Consider the following 18,160-nt stretch of genomic DNA (forward strand, 5'->3'; position numbering starts at 1 on the left):
ATCTGCAAACATCTCTTCAACACAATCTACATCTTGTCCCATCGTGATTTCTGTCGGCAAAGAACATGTGGTTCTCAACTCACAAGACCGATTTGTCATCTTTCAGAAATTCAGATCTGCCCCAAGTACGTGCAATAAAATGTAGAAGCGATAATCTGAAAAAAAATCTTTTCGCGTGAACGCTGCCACGTTGTCATCAGTCCGATGTCTTTTATCCAGAGCAGGGATGAACACACTTTTTCATCAGTAGTTTGTTATGTTTATCCGCAGACTGCTTTCCATTACTTGTCGTCTGTTTTAGCTTGACTCGTGGGGTTCTTCAGCAAGGCAAAAAGTGCTTGTTTACTGACACGTTCTCACGCACGACATGTCGTAAATGCAAGTTCTAACGATTGTTTTTTATTGCAGTGATAGAGAATGTCGATATTTGTAAACGTCTGCCATTTCCTAATGTTTATTTCATTATTTTGCATACGGATATGGCTAGTAAGTGGATAATCTGTTACGACACGAAACGCGTTCTAAATCCGGGAGGGGAGGCTACTCCAACGTAGAAGGGAGGCTACTCCAACGTACTTTCCAAAGTGTGCTCCAGCCTTAACTAGCATCTTTTCCTCTACCACTACCAGTTCCACAAAGACTTGCTTTGTAAATGATAGTTTTATTTTGTTTTGTGCACCGTGTTGTTTTTTCCTTGTTCAGTGTGAATCTCTGAGTAAAGAGGCATGAGATGTGCAGTGTTACCTTTTCTGAGTTGCTTGGTACAAGTATATGAATGAAATTGCAGCCACCAAAGAAAGTAATTTTAAGCCAGTTTGTTCTCTTGTCATTGCTGATATTTAATTTGATGTATCTGTATGGCAACATAACATTAGACAATAGATGTCAGTTTTTCATGGCTTAAATACTATAGTAATAAGTTATAACTTATACAGGGATGAAAGTGTCAATTCAGAAATCAGGAATTCTTTATTTGAGAACTGTCAGTGTCATTGCTGATATTGAATTTGATGTATCTGTATGGCAACATAGAATTTGATCGTCAGTTTTTCATGGATGAAAGTGTCAATTCAGAAATCTAATAAATTTGAGACCAGATTTCCTGATGGTTTTCCTGATTTTCAAACCACGCAGGGCCTGCATGTTAGAATCACAGAGCAAAACTTTAAAAAGTCACAGCTACCTCTCAAGGCAGATTTTTACCTTTTGGAGCATTACCGACTTTAATCCCTACTTGCAGTTAGATGCTTGATTTGTGTGGAAATGACATGTGACCTGTGCAGACATTTTAAGACGGGCGTGCTTGACTTGTGCAGAAACGGGATCGTGCACCCAGGAGAGTCGCCGGTGCGGAAGGCGGGCGGCAAACGGCTGACGGAGAGACGCGGCAGCACCAGCAGCACCAGCAGTCGCTCCAGCCAGAAACACATCTCCAAGAAACTCAGACCAGACCCACACCCTGAAAAACCTCCAGAAAAAGTAAGTTGTAACAGGTATTGTACAGGAGAAGCCCCTTTTTAAGACCAAAAACAAATGTATGAGAAAATCAAGTCTTAAAATGGGGGTAAATTTACAGAGGCTATAGACAGAAAATCTGAGAGACAAAATAGTCTTAAAAGGGAGTGAGTCTTTAATTGGGGGGTCTTAAAAGGGAGGTTCCACTGTATTCTGACTTGAGACTAGGAGCCGCATAATTATGTCATTTTTGTTGGGCAAGGTAATACTTGTAGAGACTGGTAGAAAGTCTGTGATGAGGAAGGGAAAAAGAGCGGACCTGTTTAACGTGATGTGTATGTTTACTGGAAATATTTCATTTATCAATTTTGTGTGTCTTTGTTGCCAGTAATGCTTGGGAGTAGATTTTGAATATAGCACTAGCAACATCGTTTCCCGCTAGGCATAGGCAGGACAAACTCTTAAGTCACATGAGTATTGAGTATTGTTTTATCGGAAGTCTTTATTCCAAATATATTTATTGGTCTTACAGAATGCACGTTGTCTGTCTGATGATGTTTTACTGCCTTGTTTGGCCTCAGAATGATGTTTCAAATGTACCAGGCAGAGTTTTCATTTGTGAAATTGTGTTGCAGCCTGCAGTTCATGTTGAGCCCAAGGTGAATGGCAAAGATCTTCCTTTCAACTCCTACAAACCAAACAGCCAGCCAGCCCCCAGCCCCAAACCCACCCTCACCCCACCCCCCAGGTCTGCCACTCTGGACATCGACAGTGACCCATTGGCCACGTCGGAGCACAGGTGAGAAAGTTCTACCTTGTCGGTTTGATTTTTGGTTTCGACTGGCTGCAGAGAAAACAGGAACTAAGCCAGAATTGAGAATAAAAAAACAAGAAAGGTATGTTACACGAACGTTTGATTGTGACAAAACAAAATGTTACGGTCACTGGTCTTCAACCCCAGTCTATTTGTTTTTGGATTTGATCCAGAATTGGTACAAAATATATCATTTGACTTGTCATACCATGAAATCAGTGGGACAAGCTTGTCATCAGTGAATCAGTTGATTGGACTCATGACTGGCATGACAGAAATTCTTATTCAGAGGGTCACCTTGACTGATCCCCAACCAGGATGACTGGACTTTTTGTATGTAAGATGTTACTGACTTGAGGTCTGAAGAAAAGCATGTGTCCAAACCAGGGTGCTGCAATGGTTGGAATCTTTCGTGGAGAACGATGCAACTCCAAGCTGTTACTAGTTACAGGTGTCTCTCAGATCGGAAACCAAACTACTCACAGGTGTCTGAAGGTGGCATTTTTGAGTCACTTGAGAAAAAGTGACTCTATGTAATCGGTCAGTGTTAGTCTGTCCGGCCGGCCGGCCGTCCGGCCGGCCGTCCGGCCGGCCGTCCGTAGACACCACCTTAACGTTGGACTTTTCTCGGAAACTATCAAAGCGATCGGGCTCATATTTTGTTTAGTCGTGACCTCCAATGACCTCTACACTTTAACGATGGTTTCGTTGACCTTTGACCTTTTTCAAGGTCACAGGTCAGCGTCAAAGGAAAAATTAGACATTTTATATCTTTGACAAAGTTCATCGGATGTGATTGAAACTTTGTAGGATTATTCTTTACATCAAAGTATTTACATCTGTAGCCTTTTACGAACGTTATCAGAAAAACAAGGGAGATAACTAGCCTTTTCTGTTCGGCAACACACAACTTAACGTTGGGCTTTTCTCGGAAACTATAAAAGTGACCGGGCTCAAATTTTATGTGAACGTGACTCATTGTGTTGTGAATAGCAATTTCTTCCTGTCCATCTGATGCCTCATATAATATTCAGAACTGCGAAAGTGACTCGATATCGAGCGTTTGCTCTTCTTGTTAGATAGTGTGATGACGGTTTTAGAATGATGAAGGTTTTGCCTGATTTGTAATGGTTAGCCCGCCCACTTTGTTGCAGGGGTGGGATTTCTTTTGTCCGTGACGCCGTCCCAGAAAGAATTTTGGCAAATTTTTTTTTATACCTGTTTTTGTTAATGCTGTTTACAATCCCTTCTGTGAACAGAAGTCAACTACCTTTCACCATTACCAAATTGATACCTTGAGTGACATGTGGGGAGCAGCAATGACATGACATCCTGGCGAATGTGGCATCTTAGTTGCTATTTATTTGAAAACTCTGCTCACCCACAACTTTATAATATATACCCCACTTGCAGGGATTCAGAGACCTTCAGTGGTGTGGTAGAAAAAATGTGCATTCTTGATCTGTGAACCAGTGGTATTTACCTTCTGATACATTGAGTCCTTTATAAAGTTTGCAAGTGAAACACACTTAATTTAAACATATTTCTCTTTTAATTCAAGCTATGATTCAACAATAATTTTAGAATATAACTCCTGAAATGATGAATTGAAAAGCAGCATCAGAAGACTGTGTATAGAATTAGCAAGGGATATAACTCTGGCGGTTTCTGTTTTTGTCTAAACCTTCTTCTTTTATAACCTGAGCAGTTAGCCCTTTTGAAGGTGTTTAATTGAAACAAACTGACTTGAAACTTGTTTCTCATTTGGTTCAAGCTATGGTTCAACAATTATTTGAGAATATACCACCTGCAGTGATAAAATCATAAGCTACAAGTAAAAATGTGTAGTACAAGGGATGTGACTGTTATTTTCTGTGTTTGCTTTGTTTGCATGACGATTTTCCTTAAATGCAGTAAACATTTGTTTTAAAGAAAGACAAAACTATGTGATAAAATCAAATACCTTCAAGTTTAAACATTTTTTAATCATGTGCATCTCCAATTTTAAGTTTTTGTTTAAGCTGCTTCTAAAACCCTTCTTGAAATTTGTTTACCACAAGAGTGATACAACCAAACATCTTCAAGTATAGAGGTTCTTGATTTTGTGCATTTTTTTTAAACACCCCATTTGTTGTTGTTTGTTTGCTGTTATCAGTTTTAAAGCCAGCAGAGGCTCAAATAGCCCCTTCATGAAATGCTAAAATAAATTTTCAGCTGGTCAGTTAAAAAAAACTTCAAGTTTACAAGATGTATATATTATGCATCTCCAAAAAGCTTGTTTGTTCTAAACTTTAAAGTCAGGAGAGGCCACCTAAACCCTCCCTAAAATGCTAAAATTCATTTTCGGCTGGGGGGCGCTGCCCCCCTAGACACCCCAGCAAGGGCGCTGCCCCTGCACCCCGCCGGAGCCTTAGCGGCCCCTGCACCCCGGCCTTCCAAAATGTTCAGTCCTGGTAACATTTTTGGCTCCCACCCATGTTGTTGATTTACTAAAGTATTTGTTATGTTACAGGCTGGAGTCTACAGACTTCTACATGCACAAGGCCAAGGAGCTCAAGCATTTAGCAGACAAACTGGTAAGATGACAGACATTCTAATGCACTGCGTGCTTACTTCTATTTGTTGTGTGTGTGTGTGTGTGTGTGTCTGTATGTGTCACTGTGTGTGTGACAAACCTGTATTATATTTTTGTATTCTTGTATTCAAATGACAGTTACAGCTTTTTTGTTTTGCAATGTACAAAGGACAGGTTGTAGGATCAGGCTTAGACAAAACCTTTTTCATTCTTTTGTTAAAATGTTCAGTTCAGTTCTCTTCCGCACTCTCTCTCTCTCTCTCTCTCTCTCTCTCTCTCTCTCTCTCTCTCTCTCTCTCTCTCTCTCTCTCTCTCTCTCTCTCATGCACATACACACACATACACACACATACACACACACACACACACAAGTGACACATTACACACACACAAACACACACTGTGACATTGCCACTCTACCTTACCAAGGTTTTCGATTTTCATTTGCAGCGTGACAAGCAGAGTAAGCTGGTGCCTTACATCAAGTCAGTCCTATACTTCATCATGTGGGGGTACTCTTACGAGAAGCAACCTACACATGCCCCAGAGCCTCAGCAGGCATTATCCATCTTTAACGACACTTACAACCTTCAAATGTAAGTACATTCTTTATCTGGTGTACTCCTAGCCCCAACTTTCCAACTCATATTGATGGTTGGCACCAAGTTGTGCTTTGACTCTTCTTCTCTCCCACTCTCTCCTTTTCACATTTAGTCAAGTTTTAACATAGAGGGGGAATCGAGACGAGGGTCGTGGTGTATGTGTGTGTGTGTGTCTGTGCGTGTGTGTGTGTGTAGAGGGGTTCAGAGTAAACTACTGGACCGATCTTTATGAAATTTTACATGAGAGTTCCTGGGTACGATATCCCCAGACGTTTTTTTCATTTTTTTCGATAAATGTCTTTTATGACGTCATATCTGGCTTTTTGTAAAAGTTGAGGCGGCACTGTCACACCCTCAATTTTAAATAAAATTGATTGAAATTTTGGCCAAGCAATCTTCGACGAAGGCCGTACTTCGGTATTGCATTTCAGCATGGAGGCTTACAAATTAATTAATGACTTTCGTCATTAAAAATCTGAAAATTGTAATTAAAATTATTTTTTTATAAAACAATCCAAAATTACTTTTATTTTATTCTTCATCATGTTCTGATTCCAAAAACATAAAAATATGTTATATTCGGATCAAAAACAAGCTCTGAAAATTAAAAATATCAAAATTATGATTAAAATTTAATTTCCGAAATCGTTTTAAAAACTATTTCATCTTATTTCTTGTCGGTTCCTGATTCCAAAAACATATAGATATGATATGTTTGGATTAAAAACACGCTCAGAAAGTTAAAACGAAGAGAGGTACAGTAAAGCGTGCTATGAAGCAACCGCTACCGCACCAAACAGGCTCGTCACTTTCACTGCCTTTTGCACTAGCGGCGGACTACGTTCAGTTTCATTCTGTGAGTTCCACAGCTTGACTAAATGTAGTAATTTCGCCTTGCGCGACTTGTTCTTCTATCCCTCTCTCTCTCTCTCTCACACAGACACACGCACACATTTACACGCACACACGCACGCTCACTCACTCACTCACACTCACTCACACACACACCACGCACGCTCGCTCGCTCGCTCGCTCACTCACTCACTCACTCACTCACTCACTCACTCACTCACACACACACACACACACATACACACACGCACACACACACACTCACACTCACACACACACACACACACTGTGTTGTTATAATATTTATCTGGTTTTGGTCGACAGGCATGTCAATCGTCTCCGCCTGGGTGTTCTTCATGACAACGTTCCCACAGAGAGGGACAGGAAATTATCAGTATTAATGTGAGCATTTCCTTCCTTTGCTGCTTAATTACTCAAGCCGTGTTTATTGCATCATTTACAATAATCAGGCATGGGAATTGTCAGCCGAAAGGCAAATTTCCGCCGATTTTTGTTTTTTGTTCCGCCGATTTTTGTTTTTTGTTCCGCCGAAAAAGCAAAAGTGTCCGCCGAAAAAATAAATGAGGGAGGCAAAAATGGTTCTAAAAACTGAATATAATGGCAAACTTGGAGCTCAGATGACACCAAATTGCACCATTTGGGTTCTTTGGAGAGAAAAAATTCAGGGCGGGTATGCCCCCGGACCCACAGAATACATATAGAACAGAAGCGGCAACGCCTCTTCGCAAGGGCGAAAAGTTGGTTCAAGGCCGTCACAGCGTCCGCCATTTTGATTTGTTTGCAGCTGTCTCGGTCTAAGCCAGTCACTTCACTGAAACGGTTATTTATAAGTCGACTTTAGGGGGTTAAACCTTCCGGTTTTTGACTCACCTGAGTAATTGGTGACTATTACGAATCCTATGTGTCCGGTTGTATGTCCACCAGGGCAGCCGGACGGCCAGGCGGCCGTCCGGCCGTTCGGCCAGGCGGCTGACCGGCCGGCCGTCCCCCCGTGGACCAAAAATTTAACGTTGAGGTATCTCGGAGGTTTTTCAAGCTAGACCTCTGAAACTTTGTGCACTGTCCGAGTTTGATGATCTTACAAAGTGACCCCAGTTTGGTTGACCCTCGTCAAGAATTGGAGTCACAGCGGGGTCATGTTCGTTTCATAATTAAACTTAACGTTGAGGTTATCTTGGAGGTTTTTCAAGCTAGACCTCTGAAACTTTGTACACTGTCAGAGTTTGATAATCTTACAAAGTGACCCCAGTTTGGTTGCCCCTCGTCAAGTATTGGGGTCACAGCGGGGTCATGTTCGTTTCATAAAAACTTAACGTTGAGGTTATCTGGGAGGTTTTTCAAGCTAGACCTCTGAAACTTTGTACACTGTCAGAGTTTGATAATCTTACAAAGTGACCCCAGTTTGGTTGCCCCTCGTCAAGTATTGGGGTCACAGCGGGGTCATGTTCGTTTCATAAAAACTTAACGTTGAGGTTATCTGGGAGGTTTTTCAAGCTAGACCTCTGAAACTTTGTACACTGTCAGAGTTTGATAATCTTACAAAGTGACCCCAGTTTGGTTGCCCCTCGTCAAATATTGGGGTCACAGCGGGGTCATGTTCGTTTAATAAAAACTTAACGTTGAGGTATCTGGGAGGTTTTTCAAGCTAGACCTCTAAAACTTTGTACACTGTCAGAGTTTGATGATCTTACAAAGTGTGGTTGACCCTCGTCAAATTTTGGGGTCACAGTGGGGTCATGTTCGTTTCATAAAAACTTAACGTTGAGGTTATCTCGGATGATTTTGAATCTAGAGCTTTGATACTTTACACATATCTATGGATTGATAATCTACCATATACCAACTTGACATAAGTTAGATTGACCCTCGTCAACTTGCGGGGTCACAGGGGGTCATGTGCGATTCAAAATAAGTCAACGTTGACGTTATCTCGGGCGTTTGTGAAGCTAGAGCTTTGAAACTTTGAACACTTGAAGGGTTTGATAATGTTCCGATGTGACCCTAGTTTGGTTGACCCCCGTCACATTGTGGGGTCACTGTGGGGTCATAATTGTAAAAGCTTTACATTGAGGTTTTTCACACACACTGACACAAACACAAACACACACACACACACGCACACACACACACACACACACACACACACAATGCACTCACCTGAAAACACTGATGAAATTGTCCAGCGAAGAAGAAGTATGCGATTACATATTTAACTTTTTGTCCTTGTTAAGCTCAGCACCTCGCTTGTGCTTTTTCAAATTCTGGTTGAAAAGCTTTACTTGGTGGAAAATTCGGATGTTGCAGTAGGCCACAAGTAGAGCTTCCTTCAACTCGTCAGCGTGGTTATGGTCACATGCAAGAATGTCTGTGCTGACTTGCTTGAAGTTTGCCAAAATTGTCTTCCTGGGATTAGGATTTGGTAATCTGTTCTCAGTCTCCTTTCTGAAATGTGATTCAAATTCTTTGAAGAAGACTAGAATGGGTTCCCTCACTCTAACCAAAGAGCCAAGCTTGTACTCTTTGAGGGATATCAGAGAGGGACTTTCTTCTTCTGAAGGGCTTGTAGTAAGTTGTCCTTTACACCCCGAACAACCAATGTCTAGTTTGCTGACGTTCCTAACTACAGAACCAGCAATGTAGTGCACTATGTCTGACTCTATATCGGAAAGGACTGGCAGTTCGGCACTTTTAGTGGCTGAGAGTGAGACACTTATTTGTGCTGAACCGAGAGGAGATGGGCCTTCACTGGCAAAGCTTGTGCCTGTGTTGAGATCGATTCCGTGCTCTCCGTCAGGCTGACAGTTTGCTCCAGCACTGATGGTTTTGTCAAGCAGCTCCGAAGTTGAGAAAAAACAGGCCAGGCACCGCAATGCATTCATGTAAGATGTCAGCGAGGGATGGTCATTGAAGCCGTTGTATCCACGAATTTGACTATGGAGATTCTCCACATGGTCCTGGTTGCATTTCCGCAAGCACAAGTGGCTCAAAACCTTCTCATCTTGAATCAGCTTTGTGCTCAGCATCTCCAGGCTCTTCAACGCCAGCATCCAGCCAGCGTGACTCGGAATCTTTCTTTCCTTTCCATTGACCACAAACTTCCAACTTGCTACAAAGTTGAAAAAAGTGGCAAATCTCTCCTGGTCAGCTTCAAACTGCCTACGTGTGACTGCTTTCTTTCCAGGCGGGGCACCCAGGGAGTGTGAGTCAACAAAATCCCACATGGCATTAACAGTTTCCACGAAGCAAGCCGTTTCTAATGCCTCAACTGGAAGCTTTTTCTTGGAGACATATAGCTTCAGGGCTGCAGCAACAGAATGCGAGAAGATCTGACATGCCAGCAGAACTTTCATCTTTTTACCTCTGGGCAGTGTAAAGTGGCTCTCTGTCAATCTTGGGACACAACGCACAGGGTTTGAACTGTCAAGTGCAAACATCGCTTGAAGGTGGCTCCATGTGGCGGTCATTTGTTTTCCATTGAAGGAGAAGATAATGTCTTTTGACATAAAGTTATTTCTCAGGTTTTTGATCAAGTGTGGTGGATCTGGGACGACAAAGGATTGAACATTGTCATGTATTACATATGGATTTTCGATATCGACGTTTCTGTCTTTGATCCATTTCCACTGGGAAGACTCTTGGTCCATCACGATGACATCCACATGCAATCCTATCTGAGTGAGAGCGCTCACAGCATCAGAAATAATGGCCTGAAGGGTTTGAGTTGCCAAATTATGCTTTGCTATGAAATAGCCTATCACTTGTTTCCATTTCAAGGTGAGGCCTCTGATCATTAGTACAATTGCTTGGTCAGCAATGTCATCACTTCTGTGATATTCTCCACAGTTTACGAAACCAACCAATTCATCTTTATTGTGATTGTATGAAAGGGCCTTGGTCACTGTCATCCCATCCAAAGAGAGGGTCACTCTTTTTTCATGCTCTTGGAGTGCAAGTGTTCTCAACCGAACCATTTCTAATAGAGCAGGACACAGACCGACCTGTGTCAGTACAGTTGAAAATCTCCTTCTCAGGGTGCTTGGGTGAGGGAGAAGAAATCCTGATGATCGAAGAACAGCGTAGGCTGAAGTACTTCTGAAATAAACTGCCAGACAAAGCTCGAGTGCTTCTTTCTCGTTTGTCCAATTAATTTTCTTTTTCTTTTTCAACAAAATCTTCATCAAAGCTGCTGGCACTGGTGGAAGATTGGACAGCAACTTTTCTGTTGTGGTTTTCTTTTCCAGCTCATGGCGGGCGATCACTGTAGCATGTTTCATTTTCAGCTTTCCTTTACTAGATTCGAGCGCTTTTGTTTTTCTGTTAAGTTTCCTATTTTCCTTCTTCATTGCTTCTAAAGCAAGTTGACTTTTTTTAAGTTCTTCTTTCAAATCTTCATCTTTCTTTCTGATTTTTCCTGATGCCATACATTCATTTCCATCCCCAACTGAAAGGTCGTGCTGCTGTGGTGACACAACTTCCACAACACCTGTGGTCGCAGTGGCAGAAGCAGCGGGTCGTTTCCTGCTTAGATTTGGCTCAGTTCCCTCCAGTCTCTTTCTTGGGGGTGGTCGATGATTAGAGAAAGAAGCAGGAGGATTGGGACAGTCGATTAACGTGGGAACAGCCGATGGAAGAAGTCTCGATGAATTCATGTCTGTGGGGCAGCAAAATGCTTTTGCTTCAAAATGAACCGAGCACACCTTCTTGCTTTTGATGTTTGTGATGTTAAGGTCAGCTCTCCGAATGTTCACGATCCACTTTTTTAAGCTGAAACAAAAAGACAACAATTAATGGTAAATCCCTTTTGCATTTGACTGATAATATATAGATCTACGTACTACATTTCTATTCATAATTTATTTTTATTATAATCTTACTTAGGTAAAATAATTGAGTGGGAATTTCGGGTTGACTTATTTTTCCAAGAATGTGTTAAAGTAGGCTACTCTACTGACACTTAAAATATGTACATCTGGAAAGACTTGTTTCCAGTCATATCAGGTCGTTACCTCAAGTGCACCCCAGCCTTGTGCCGGTCTTCTCCGGCGGCAGGTGCATGGTAATTTTCCATCACGCCTAGAATGTGTGGCACCAGGGACCTATATTTAGATCGAATATAGGTCTATGGTTGTTACTGATCACACCACTGCAGAAACTTGGCAGGGATTCCTCAGACAAATGGCCACTGAATGTATAGCACCCTCGGATGCCAGAAGTATAGGGTTTCTGCATGGGGGGGCTGAGGAACAGATCTGTGGGCTGAGGCAAGGAGAGATCTGAATGAAACATTCCACGATGGCTGCTGTTGCAGGCACCAGTAGATCTACTTGGGATGAGATTAGCGATTATTCAGAGGAGGAGCCTCTTGGGTGAAATTTTACAATAAGTTCAACGATGTGAGGCATAATGTGAATCGGATATTGTTGTTGGATATTTCTATGAGGAAACACGAGTCAGAAAATGACCCAGATGAGTGACAATTTCTGTGTGGTGACTGTGAATAGAGTAAACAAGACAGTAGATCTACTGTACTTACCGATGTTCGTCTTTTGTAGCATCAGGAAAGGAGAAAAATCGTACACGCTCTCCTGTTCGCGCATCTATGCTGGTTTCACTATTGTTGCTGCAGTTAATTACACAACAATACCGTCCTCTCGGACACTTCTCTCTGGAGAGCGACATTTTGACAAGCCGCTTGTGCATACATAAGAAAATGGCGGCCCGAGGTTTTCCGGAAAATCACGGAACGTCCCGAAGACGTGAATGCCGCTTCTGTTCTATATGTATTCTGTGCCCGGACCCCCCTAGTAAGGCTATAGGTGCTTCGCGCCGTCGACTTTGCTATTACTTAAATATTTTCAGCCTTTTTGACTTTTTTCAATTCCCATGCCTGAATAATAATGAACACATCAATCGCCCTTCTCACAAGAGCCCAGGGTGATGTACAAAAAGTGGGACTGTACATTTATACAAACAATGACTCATTTCATCATATAATCATTCATTCGCTTGCGGCTTCATGGCAGGCGGAAGAAAAAATCAGCCAGATAAGTTTTCGTTGTTAATTGTTTATCTGTGCACTTAAAAGACCGTTGGGTCGATATATTTGTGAATGTATTGTTTTGTCAATAACAAACGTTCCAACAACCTACCTTTCTTGTTTTTTGATTCAAACAATGACAAAGAGGGAAAGAGAAATGTATGTGACAACTAGAACACTAAAATATGTAACAGCGCAGCAAAGTTATTCCATATAGCAAGCTTTGGCAACTTTCGTGTGTGGGTTACACTTTCTTAACAACCAGTTGTGAGTTAATGCAATTAATAGATTCGCCTTTTTAAAAACAAAATGATTTGTCTATTCATATCACATTAGGTGTCAGTTTCTTTATTTTCCCCCTAACTCTGACTTGCTAACGTCCATAGCCAACATTTTATGAAAAGTTGACAGGGGGTTGATTTCTAGAGGAGTGATACATTAGACATTGAAAAGAATAACGAAAACTGATTTTTTTTCTGAATGAGATCTTCTTCTTCTTCTTCTTCTGCGTTCGTGGGCTGAAACTCCCACGTACACGTGTTTTTTGCACGAGTGGAATTTTACGTGTGCTGTATGACCGTTTTTTACCCCGCCATTTAGTCAGCCATACGCCGTTTTCGGAGGAAGCATGCTGGGTATTTTCGTGTTTCTATAACCCACCGAACTCTGACATGGATTACAGGATCTTTTTCGTGCGCACTTGGTCTTGTGCTTGCGTGTACACACGGGGGTGTTCGGACACCGAGGAGAGTCTGCACACAAAGTTGACTCTAAGAAATAAATCTCTCGCCGAACGTGGGGACGAACTCACGCTGACAGCGGCCAACTGGATACAAATCCAGCGCTACCGACTGAGCTACATCCCCGCCCCTGAATGAGATGAGAAGAAAACTCAAAATGATCTCTTGAACAAACTGGAAAAAAAGGGGAACAAAATGAATCATGTAAAATTCACTCCGAAATGGGTACCATATAACTCACTTGTTAAACATTGATTGCTATATTTACCCAGTCACTATATTGGCAATTGCTTCCACTCTGTCATATGAAATCATGTCCTTAATACCTGTGCACACATTTTATGACCAAAATAAAATAAAAATTCCTGTACAAAAAAAAAACATTTAGAAAAATATATACCATTAGTAAGCAAGTAAAAAAATGACTAACAGATTTCTCCACAAACACAGTAACTCCAGCCACCACAAATGCAAGTCTCCTGCATTCACTAGTTGCTAAGCTATCTGTTTGAGTGATAGGGTAGATATTCTTCAGGCGCCTCAGGGAGCTGTCTATAGGGACCGGGGGCCATCATTGATTTTTGCAGCCACGTGGTGGCTTTATCTGATGGCTCTTCCACGCCTAAACTGCTAGCCTGTCACTAGAAAGGAATTGCTTTGCATGGACTATGACTTCGGAGCACAGTCTGTGTCCGGCTTAGCTGGGTGTTTTTTTCTCTCTCGCTTTTGTTTATCTTTTTGTTTTTGTATAGGTTTTAGTCTCTCTCTCTCTCTCTCTCTCTCTCTCTCTCTCTCTCTCTCTCTCTCTCTCTCTCTCTCTCTCAAACATACACATACATGCATACACACACATACGCATGCACTCACGCTCACACAAGCATACACAACTACACCCACACACACACACACACACACACACACACACACACACACACACACACACACACACACACACACACACACACACACACTCTGTATGTATTCATACCTGCATGTTTCTTGCTTTAATGTTGACATGTACATATAAGAGTGGAGGCTGCGTTGTTCACAGTATAACTGTAGAGTGTTGTTGCAGTTTACGCATTCAGTCACTCCTGTGCCTCAAACTCTACAACTTCAGAAAGTCCGAGGTTATGAAGCTGAAGAAGGTCATCGACAGCGAACAGAACAAGGTCAGTTGGCGTAGGTCTTGTGTATTATTACTGGTGATGCTTTCATGTTGAAGAGAATTCTTCGCGACTTTTTATTTATTTTTTTAAATTTTCATTCAACTTTAGTTTATACGACATAGTATGGGTAGAAACAAGAAACTTTCATCCATGAAACTTTGAGTTGTCTGCTTTGGTTCGACCAAAATTGTAAAAGGATGCGTTCATGGTCGCTGCTTTCATAAGATATTGACTTGAGAACAAAGAAGTAAGACATTTTTGGATAATATGTGAACAATTATAGATCTGACAATCAAGAATTTTTTTTTATTTGGAGAGAAATAATGCTGAAAAAAAGATGTTTGACTTTACAGGGCTCTTCCATGAAGGTGTTGGCGCACGCTCCCTCCCCGCACCAGAACCACTGGAACAAGAACAGCACAGGAACCCCCTCCCCCATGTCCCCCACCCCCTCCCCAGCCTGCAGCATTGGCTCCGTGGAATCTCAGGTTGGTGCCCACTTGTTTTCACCAGAGATATGCTCTAATGATGGTAGCGTTGTTATGGTTCTGTTGAGGTTGGTGTAAACAAAATGTTATTCAAAATACATGACGTGACACAATTGACAGTATGCAGAGAGGACATGAACTCAAGCAAAATGTTATTCAAAATACATGACGTAACACAATTGACAGTATGCAGAGAGGACATGAACTCAAGCAAAATGTTATTCAAAATACATGACGTGACACAATTGACAGTATGCAGAGAGGACATGAACTCAAGCAAAATGTTATTCAAAATACATGACGTGACACAATTGACAGTATGCAGAGAGGACATGAACTCAAGCAAAATGTTATTCAAAATACATGACGTGACACAATTGACAGTATGCAGAGAGGACATGAACTCAAGCAAAATGTTATTCAAAATACATGACGTAACACAATTGACAGTATGCAGAGAGGACATGAACTCAAGCAAAATGTTATTCAAAATACATGACGTGAAACAATTGACAGTATGCAGAGAGGACATGAACTCAAGCTAAAGCTTATTTTACGAGACCCAAGCATTATACAAATATTTAAGATGGTGGACATGATAATAATAAACCTGTAAAGGTTATTCTTAATTGAGCTGGAAGTTGAATTCACAGAGACTTTGCAGCCTTTTACCAAAAATTCAGTGCCTAATCTTGGTGCAGCGAGCTTCATGAAGTAGACTTCATAAAGTCGACTTCATCCTATTTGCCTAACACAATAACAAACATAGGTAACAGGTTTATGTAATTTCAAGCTGCACATATGTGTTATCTTAAATAAGAGAATGTAGGTGTTTTCTTACAGAAAAGAAAGATTTACCACTCTTTGATAGGGAGGTCAACCCATTCGGGAGGTAACCACATGCATACATGTGTGTGAAGTATTGAGAGAAAAAAACACCTTTGGCTTTGAGATTGTTTTGTTTGTTTCTTTTTCAATACCAAAAGAACTGCTTATTTTGCCTTTGGTTTTGTTTCCTTGTGTGTATTTATTTGTTTTGTTGTTGTTGGAACTCTACAACCTTTCTGTTTCTTCAGTCATCATAACAGATCTTGAAATCAGAATTTTTGCTTAGCTACTTTAAGCAGGATGCTAACTAAGAACAGTTTGATCTCAGGAATGCAGAAAGAATGGAGGCTACTGCTAAAGTTTGTCATCAGTCTTCTCCAAAATAACATCCATGTGACACATGAATAGGAAAGAGTTTGATCTCAGGATTGCTAAAGTTTGTAATCTGTCTTCTCCAAAATAACATGCATGTGACACTAAATGTCACTCCTGCTTGTCTCCCTGACACAGGGGAGCTGTGAGCAGTCAGGCAGCAAGATGACCAACGGGAACATGAACAGCAACGCCATGTCATCGCCGGGGACGATATCGGTGCCGCAGCGCATCCACACGGTGACGCAGAAATACGTGCACTACACCAACCATCTCTTGCAGTGCCATGACTTCTGGGATCAGTCTGACGCCGAAGTCCGTGCACACAACCTCCATGGTGGGTACTTTTACTTGTTGGTGTTGTACTTATTTAATGATGAATGACTTAGTTCGTTCACACAACCTCCATGGTGCGTACTTTTACTTGTTGGTGTTGTACTTATTTAATGATGAATGATTTCATTCCGATGCCGAAGTCCATGCGCACAACCTCCATGGTAGGTACTTGCACTTCAGGAATTCTTTGTTGTTGGTTTTGTACTTATCTATATATATATACGACTAGAGTCTGTGTGTCTGTGCGCGATGCACGGCCAAAGTTCTCGATGGATCTGTTTCAAATTTGGTGGGCATATTCAGGTACACCCGGGACAGGACACAACCTGGTCGATATTTCAACACGTGCTCTCAGCGCGCAGCGCTGAACCGATTTTGGTTTTTCTCTGGATCCATTCCCAGTAACTCTTCCTTATCTTCTCCAGTGTTTTCAGCGTTTATCTCCCTTCCTTCGTGTGGCGTCAATCAATATTCCCGTTACTACGTTACTATTTTTAGAATGTCACGATTGCACCCGTAAGTTGTTCTTACTGTAAAAGTGAAACGGTCGAATCAATTTATAGCCACGCGAAAAATACACTCTCATCTATCTCTATATATTTACAGATATAGATATACATATATATATACGGCTTCTGTGTGTGTGTGTGTGTTTGTGTGTGTGTGTGGGCAACACCTGTGGATTGTAGAGTTCTGTTTGTGATGTGGTCTAGCGGCTTTGGTGTGTCAGTATGTTCAGGTCTTCCTTCGAGAAGCCATAAGTCATAACAGTTATTCTCAATCCCGTTTGAGTGGACTTTGCCTTCAAAGGTGATTGTGGTGTGTCGGCACTCGGTTACATTTGGCGTTGTCGACAGCGATGGGACTCAACATGAAATGTTCAGGCCACTGAATCATTTTTGTGCTGTTCCCATTCCACCTGGGAGGGACCTTAGCTTCTCCAGTGTTTTCAGCGTTTTATCTCCCTTCCTTCGTGTGGCGTCAATCCATATTCCCGTTACTACGTTACTATTTTTAGAATGTCACTGCACTGTCCAGAACGCTTTCATTGCACCCGTAAGTTGTCCTTACTGTAAAAGTGAAAAGGTCGAATCAATTTATAGCCACGCGAAAAATACACTGTCACCTATCTCTATATATTTATAGATATGACTAAGTGCCAAAAGGTGCTCACAGAACAGAAGACGACTTTGTTTTACAATAAAAATGTTTCTAAAAACGTGTGTCTGCTGAAAATTGGTGTGTGTGTGGATGAATGTGCGAAGAGATAGTGGACATAATTTCGTGTGTCTGACTTGAACGGTTTTGAAGTTATCTTTGTTTAAAGTCAAAAATAACGCCAAAACCGGCCATCTGAAAAAGGACATCGTGATACCTCGTGTTTTGAATATGCCACAGAAAAATAACAAGAAGCACAAATGAATTGCATTTAGTTTGATTGAATGCCTGAAACATCGCTTTACAGACGAGACCAAACGTCAAATCTAAATCTCGAGAGAATTTTTTTTTTTCGATAACCGAATTTTAAGGTGTCGCACGCAAGATGATTCGTCATCACGGCATACATTTTTCAATCGCAGATATTTACTAAATTTCTTTTTCAAAAACTCTGGAATTGATGTCGACACGTCAAGCGATAACGGTGTATCAAACTGCTGTCTTTCAAGTAATCCAGCAAAGACTGCAGAACTTTTGAACAGCATTTTTGAAAACGATTTGAAAATTTCGTCATATCTTGCGTGCGACAAAATGTTCGGTAATTAACGGTTATTTTCTTTTAAAAACAAAATTTACATGTACAAAGATCTACTTCATTTACGGAACCACGTGACACATTCTGTGTTCAAAATTTGTGAAGAAATCACGAACCA

The 18,160-nt window shown here is 41.4% G+C and overlaps 1 protein-coding gene across 1 annotated transcript in view; it reads left to right on the plus strand.

Moving 5' to 3' along the window:
- Positions 1-18,160, plus strand: part of LOC138968806 (AF4/FMR2 family member 1-like) — an 84,066-nt gene that overhangs the window by 58,055 nt on the left and 7,851 nt on the right. The window contains exons 12-19 of the mRNA XM_070341450.1: positions 1,317-1,479; positions 2,091-2,254; positions 4,782-4,845; positions 5,295-5,440; positions 6,623-6,700; positions 14,172-14,268; positions 14,619-14,753; positions 16,092-16,290. Of these exons, the coding sequence (XP_070197551.1) occupies positions 1,317-1,479; positions 2,091-2,254; positions 4,782-4,845; positions 5,295-5,440; positions 6,623-6,700; positions 14,172-14,268; positions 14,619-14,753; positions 16,092-16,290 (1,046 nt within the window). The remainder of the gene's footprint in view (positions 1-1,316; positions 1,480-2,090; positions 2,255-4,781; positions 4,846-5,294; positions 5,441-6,622; positions 6,701-14,171; positions 14,269-14,618; positions 14,754-16,091; positions 16,291-18,160) is intronic.

The sequence above is a fragment of the Littorina saxatilis genome, linkage group LG6 (assembly GCF_037325665.1).
Source record: "Littorina saxatilis isolate snail1 linkage group LG6, US_GU_Lsax_2.0, whole genome shotgun sequence".
Classification (NCBI taxonomy): domain Eukaryota; kingdom Metazoa; phylum Mollusca; class Gastropoda; order Littorinimorpha; family Littorinidae; genus Littorina; species Littorina saxatilis.